Source organism: Centrocercus urophasianus, unplaced genomic scaffold (assembly GCF_019232065.1).
Source record: "Centrocercus urophasianus isolate 14NV4802_14NV808 unplaced genomic scaffold, USGS_Curo_1.0 seq_1102, whole genome shotgun sequence".
Taxonomy (NCBI): Eukaryota; Metazoa; Chordata; class Aves; order Galliformes; family Phasianidae; genus Centrocercus; species Centrocercus urophasianus.
In genome coordinates this window covers 1-6508 of record NW_024884257.1, presented here as the reverse complement: position 1 = coordinate 6508, position 6508 = coordinate 1, and the positions used below count along the sequence as shown (strand labels likewise).

The window sequence follows — 6508 nt, the reverse complement described above, 5'->3', positions numbered from 1 at the left end:
CTGGGATCGGGCTCCTGTGTCCGTCCTCGGGCTGTGCCCCCAACGCGAGGATAACGGAGCATAGCCGGAGGCACCCTGGCAACCCCTGCTGGGCTGGGGGTTGCTCTTGAAGCCGTAAGAAGGGGAACGCAGGGCTCGGAGAGGCAGATTGCTGCGGGGCCCGGCCACGGAGACACCACCTCGTCCTTTATCCCCTCCCTTGGTTCTGCGGAGCCCCCGAGCGCGGCGCTGCGGATGGATGCTGTAAGCCCGGGGCTGAGCGCTCCCTGCTCCCGGAGCCACGGGCACGGGCTCCCTCGCGCGGGCGAACCGGGAGCTGCTCGACGGCATCGCGACACGAGAGGGCTGCGGGATCCCCCGAGCACCTCCCCAACTCAGTGGGACCGGGGGGGCGCCGAAGGCACCGGGAGGCACGAAGGCTCATCCCCACGAGCGGGTGCCGCCGTCCCCACGGAGCACCACGCCGTAATGCGGTGGTGACGGCTCCGTGCGGGGCTGGCAGCGGGACGAGGCACACACAGCCAGGCTGAGCCACACTGCCAGCTTTAATCCCAGCCGATGGGGTATAGGACCCACTGCTCAGCCGAGGCTGTGAGGGCATGAGATGCCAGTGGGATGGGGAGAGGGATGGGGATGCAATACAGCGTACAGTGCCAGCATCTTCCCACGCAGATGCAGGTCTCAAGGCTTGTAGTGCAGGTCTGTGGCGATGAGCACGAAGCCCTGCGTGGAGAGACAGTAAGAGAAGGGCATGGTGGCACAGGGACAGGGGTGAGGGGACAGGGATGTCACCCACCTTGTGCAATGACAGGCGTGGGTGCAGCAGGGTGATGCCATGCGGGGTGGGCAGCGGGATGCCGGGACGGAGCCGCTCTGCAGGGATAGCAGAGCTGTGAGTGGAGTGGCACAGGGATGTTGGGGGTTCAGGAGGAAGGGGACACAGCACTTACTGTTGGCCCAGGGCACCCCAAACAGCCACAGCCCAAACTTGAGCATGTTCTCCAGCTTCTCCACCTGTAGGACATCCATGAGTGCAGCAAGAACATCTCCCTCAGCCCCTGGCCCCATGCGGGGTGTTGTCCTCACCCCCCCCCGCCCCCCTCCTCATCCACTTGTGGCCCCATCACCACCACTCACCTGCAGTGGGCCCACATATGACATCATCTGCACCACGCTGAGGCTGAGAGGAGAGAGAGGAGTCAGCATCAAGCACAGGGATGGGGCTGTCCCCTCCATAGGGCAGGAAGGGGCTGAGGACTGGGATAGAGTTTGAGCAGCAGGGCAGTGGGTACAGGTGAGAATCAGGAGCAGGATGGAGTCGGAGCCGATGACACGGACCCAGGGATGGGAATAGCCAGAGGTGGAGTGTGGAGACAGCTCAAGGAGCCTGGACACAGCACAGGGCTGGGGACTCACCTCTTCAGCCCCACTGTGCCCCCCAGCCTGTTCCCAGCAATGGTTGGCTTCCCTGTCACATTGACATCCTGCAACAAGAGGAGAGGTCAGAGAGACCGGAGCAGCGCCAGCATCGATCCCGCATGGCCCCAGCATCACCTTGTGTCACCCAGCACACACAGCCCCCAGCCCCAGTGCTGTGGCAGCCTGGCACTCACAATGTTCAGCAGAAAAGCAGGGACTCGGGTGGCATTGGGCAGCACCACGAAGGCCTCAGCAGAGCCGAAGAGAGCCCCATGCAGGGCGTTGGGATGGCAGGAGAGCAGGGGCTGCCGGCGGGCCCAGAGGTGCAGCTCCACAGGGCGGCTGGGGAAGTGCTGCTGCAGCTGGCAGAGTGAGGGCAGGGCTGGCACCGAGCTACCATGGCACTGCCAGCACCCAGCAGCACCACAGCCAGGGAGTGACAACACACCCCATCCTGCCCACATCCCAGCTGCATCCCATCCTATGTCTCATCTTCCTGCATCACAACACAGCTGTGTCCTGTCCCAGCTGCATCTCATCCTGAATCCCATCTCTCCCACATCCCACCCTATGCCTCAGCCTGCCTGAACTCCGTCCCAAACGTCCCATCCCTCCCACATGCCTCCCCATGGCCTCATGGCCCCCACCCCACACCCACCTGTGGGGCGAAGCTCCCCATGCTCTCTGTGTTCAGCTTCAGGGGGAAGCGCCGTGGGAGCTGAAAGGCAACAGAGGTTGGGGTAATGTGGGGGCACAGGGGCACCACGGCCAGGACCCCAGGGGGCAGCAGCTCTGCCCTCACCCGTACCATCTCAGCAGTGATGTTTCTGTGCAGAGCTCCGGCTGTGAAATACACAAAGGCTGCAGTGTTGGCGACGAACTCGGTGACAGCCACCAGCAGCATGGGCTCCTGCAGCTCAGGCAGCTCCACAGGCTGTGCTGAGAAAGGGCTCTGCCACCGCCCGCGTACCCCAAAGAACTCTCCCTGCGAGGACAGACACAGGGATGACATATGGATTGATGAATGTGAGGCCCAGCCCAGTTCCCTGTGCGATGGCTCTACCTTGAGGTCAACGTCCCCGTGCTGCTTTGTGATCGCTGGCTGTCCCAGCAACGAGAGGTCAATGGCAGCAAAGGGGTCAAGCTGAGCAGACACTGCAGGGTGGGGGGACACACAGGGAATGAGCCAGACCCTCGTGTCCCACCAGCCCCCAGTCCCACTGCCTCCTCTCCCCACCCACCTCGCACGTTCTTCAGGCTGTCCTGCAGCCTGCCAATGCCCTTCTGGATCTCAACACAGAGCTGGAAGCAGAGCAGAGCGTCAGGGAGGCTCAGGGTAGGGGTCCCTGAGCTCCTCTCTAAGGCACAGGGGCAGCACTGGAGTCACCAGCCGAGCTCACCTGCTTGTTGAGCTGCTGCCTCAGGGTTCTCTGGAGCAGCGGCACCAGGAGGTTGTACAGCCAGCTGTGGGGCACAGAGCAGGCGCTCAGCTCACCTCCCCATCCCACCCCCGAGCCACAGCAGGAGCAATGGAGTGACGGTCACCTCTGTCCCTGGTGGAACTCCAGACGCAGGTCGGTGCCGCGGGCGTCACAGCCGGCAGCCCACATGGAGGGCTGGCCCTGCTCATCAGCACCCAGCCCCAGCAGCACAGCCACCGCCAGGTCCCTGATATGCAGCCGCAGTGAGCCGCTGTCCTGCCTGGGGATGGCACAGCTGAGCACGAGGACAGAGGTGGCCCTGTCCCTGTCCTCACATCCCGGCCCAGCGAGGACTCACCAAGCACTCAGCTGTGCTCGCCAGGTGGCACTGAGCTGGATCCGGGCACGCTGCACTGTCAGCTGCACACCCACATCCTCAGCAAAGTCCACGGTGGAGTCGTTCATCTGCAGCTCGTGGATGTGGATCCTGCACACAAGGGGTGGCTGGGGCTCAAAGCAGTGCCCCGGGGATGGGGAAAAGGGACAGGGGTGGACGTGGGGATGGGGATGGGGAGGGACATGGAGATGCGGACAGGGATGGGGATGAGACGAGCACACATGGGCAGCTCTTACTGAGGCACGGTGTAGTTGAGTCTCCCCAGGAGTGGGGCCTGGTAGGAGCCCTGTAGGTTCACATTGTGCTCCTTCTGCAGCAGCGAGCAGAGCAGATCCAGCCCAAAGCTCCGGCCTGGGGCAAAGCAGGGAGCTCAGGGCTGGCACAGGGGCACCCAGAGTCCCTCCAACACCCATCCTCAGCATCTGAGCGTGGTTCCTAAAGGCCCCACCACCACCAGCACAGCCCAAGCAAGTGCAGATACCTACCATATTCCAGAGCGCTCTGGGTCACCCGGCCCTTGATACCAGGGCTGGAGGTGGAGGTGGGCACGCAGGCAGCCATCAGGAGCAGGAGGCACAGCCACATCCCCAGGGTTGCACCGCTCAGCAGGTGGACATGGGTTGGGAGACTCCCACTGGCACCAGAACATCTGCAGGGCCTTGGAGCTGGAACAGAGCACATGGCTGAGAGCACCCAGCCGATGCGGAGCCCCCAGCATCCCCACCAGCTCGGGCCTTATATCGGGGCACATCGACTGACATCAGCTCCCGTGCGCACATCGGGGCCACCGCGGTGCTCCAGCCACCAAAAGCCCGGCCTTGCCCAACGTGTGAGTCAGAGGGGAAGCCAGTTCCCCTGCTGTTCCCCGTTTGCGCCTCTCCTGGGAGTGCAGGAAGGAGAGGGTCCCACGCGTCGTCACTTCTGGCTATAGGCTGCACGGGGACGGAGACACCACCACAGCCCTGCCCTCGTGTCCCAGAGAGAGGGGACAGCACATAGGGACGTGTGGGAACCCAGCAGGGCCTCTGCGCCCTGCCTAAGGACAACTGAGGAACAGGAAGATGGGACAACGTGGGCCTGGGGATGGGTTCAGCCCTTGTGTAACCATTCCCATCTCAGGAGGGTTCTGGGTCATACAGGGTCAGGGAGCCCCAGGACATCGCTGACAGCCCCAAGCACAGGGTGATGGGAAGGCAGGGCCAGTCAGAGCGAGAGCAGAACTCTGTGGTCCTGCTGAAAGCCCCGGCGGGTGGTGAGGAGCTGAGCTCTGAACCCACTGCAGGCAGGGAACAGCCCACTCCCATCCAAGGAAATCCCCTGCGGGGATGGGGCAAGGGGCTGCATGGGGGGGATGCTGCTGGCCCAGAGACAACGAGTGGCCAGGAACGTGGGCACACACCCACAGCCCAGCTGCAGTGCACACTTCTTGGGTCTGGGGTCCCACCCTGGCATTGTATGGGACACAGACCCTTGGCCAACTGCTGCTGAGCAAACCACAGCCCCGTACAGCGCACCTTAAACCTCTTGCCCTCTTCCTCTGGGCACCCATAGCTGCGTCCCCTAGGCCAACCCAGCCACCAGCACCATCCCAGCACCCCAGCTCGGTGCCATCCTGCCCCTCCGACCCCAGGTGCCCCATGCCCATCCTCACCGTGGCCAACAGGGGCAGCGGGTCCCATGGTGGGTCCACCTTCCTTGTGAGTGGCAGCGGGCAGCAGGGACCTGTGACGCCAATGTCCATCCCGGGGTGGACGGGCTGGTTGGACCGGAACATCACCCATGTCCCCGTGTCCCTAATCCCTTCCGGGATGAGTCAGGCACCCACCGCAGCACCCAGGACCTGTTGGGTGCCCGCAGGGGCCAGGCCCTCCCTGGGGCTTTCCCGCAGATGCCGGCGTGGATGCATCCGGCACAGCGGCACGTGGCAGCACTCAGCCCAGCCCTGCTGGCCTCATCCCTGCCCTCTGTCTCTTCTCAGCGGTGCCCGCCCTGTGTCCCTGCCACAACACGTCCCTATGCCTCAAACCAGGAGGATGCCACGTGGCGATGGCACCGAGCAGGGTGGGAGCAGAGGATTGGGACAGTGGGAGCGGCGACACGCAGAGCTCTGCTCCCCATGATGATACACGGAGAGACCACGGCCAGACCCCCATCAGGCAGTGCTGAACCCCCCCCCAGGGCAGCCCCAGCCCGGGTTCGGCCGTGCAGTGCGAGCGGACACCGGGAGAGGGAACCAGAGCTGCGGGAGCAGAGTGCTGGAAAGGGATCGGGGAGGTGCTGGGAGGGAGGCGGGACAACGGGTGAGTGCAATCCCAGGGACCTGCTTCCCACATGCTCCGCTACTGGCATCAGGTGGGCTCGTTTGGACCACATCCCAGTTCCCTGCATTCCTCGCTCTGCTGGGAGGGACTGGTTGTGCTGGAAAAGTGCACACGCAGCTGTGAAGGCAGCACTGTGCAGCGGCACTACTGGCCACACACAGGGATGGGACTGCAGGAGCGATGTGGGTCCCATATTCCCACTATTCCCACCCCATCCCAAACAGAGTGGGACACACAGCCATCCCCTCATCAGGGGCACATCAGAGTACCGTGGGTATGAACACCTGCAGTCAGCCTGAGGGATGCAGCAGGAGCCCCCAGAGCCCGGGTTGTCCCCCAGCCCTGCAGGCTGTTCCAGGGTACACCACACCCAGCGTGAGCACCCAAGCCTCTCCAGTGCCACCGTAGTTGCACAACCGTGTCCAATGCAATTTCCTTCACCAGGAACGTTGCTCTTGCCCTGACCACGATCCCAGGGTGAGCAGCAGCTGCACGAGCAGCGCCACAGCATCCCAGGCACAACAGCTGCTGCCGCAGCTCCAGGCAGCACGTGGGGAATTGTCCCACGCAGTGTCCCCTGCCCAGCTGCTGGAGTGACTCACAGGTGACAGCATGTGAGTCATGGGAGAACCACGGGCATCCCTGTGGGGAAGCAGAGCGAGGGCAGGCCCGGGAGTTGTCCGACAACGGCCCAGCTGCAGCTCAGCCCTGCCCCGAGGTGTGGGACCCAGGTGGGCTCGGAGCCCTGAGCCCGGCACCCACCTGCAGGGGGCAGCTCCAGGCCTTGCTGCTGTTTCCCACGGCAGCAACAGAAGTGGGAGCCTCTTTCCCTCCAGCCCAAATCTTAGCCTCAAACCACGCCAGAACCCAGGGCAGATTAAGCAGCAGGACATGATGGTCTTAGGGCAAAGCCACCGGCTCCACAAGCACTGTGCTGGGACAGGGATGTG

At 63.8% G+C, this 6508-nt stretch overlaps 1 protein-coding gene across 1 annotated transcript; it reads right to left on the bottom strand.

The window, feature by feature from the left end:
• Nucleotides 1-420: 420 nt before the first annotated feature.
• LOC122155349 (bactericidal permeability-increasing protein-like) lies at nucleotides 421-5018 on the bottom strand. Its single transcript, XM_042809166.1, has 16 exons — nucleotides 4889-5018; nucleotides 3723-3902; nucleotides 3474-3588; nucleotides 3199-3327; nucleotides 2965-3120; nucleotides 2820-2883; nucleotides 2661-2721; nucleotides 2483-2574; nucleotides 2228-2404; nucleotides 2078-2137; nucleotides 1614-1781; nucleotides 1417-1484; nucleotides 1138-1180; nucleotides 797-890; nucleotides 557-723; nucleotides 421-495 (listed from the first exon to the last, which is right to left on the bottom strand). Exons 1-16 carry the CDS (start codon nucleotides 5016-5018, stop codon nucleotides 421-423), a joined length of 1779 nt encoding a protein of 592 aa, XP_042665100.1.
• Between the last annotated feature and the right edge of the window lie 1490 nt (nucleotides 5019-6508).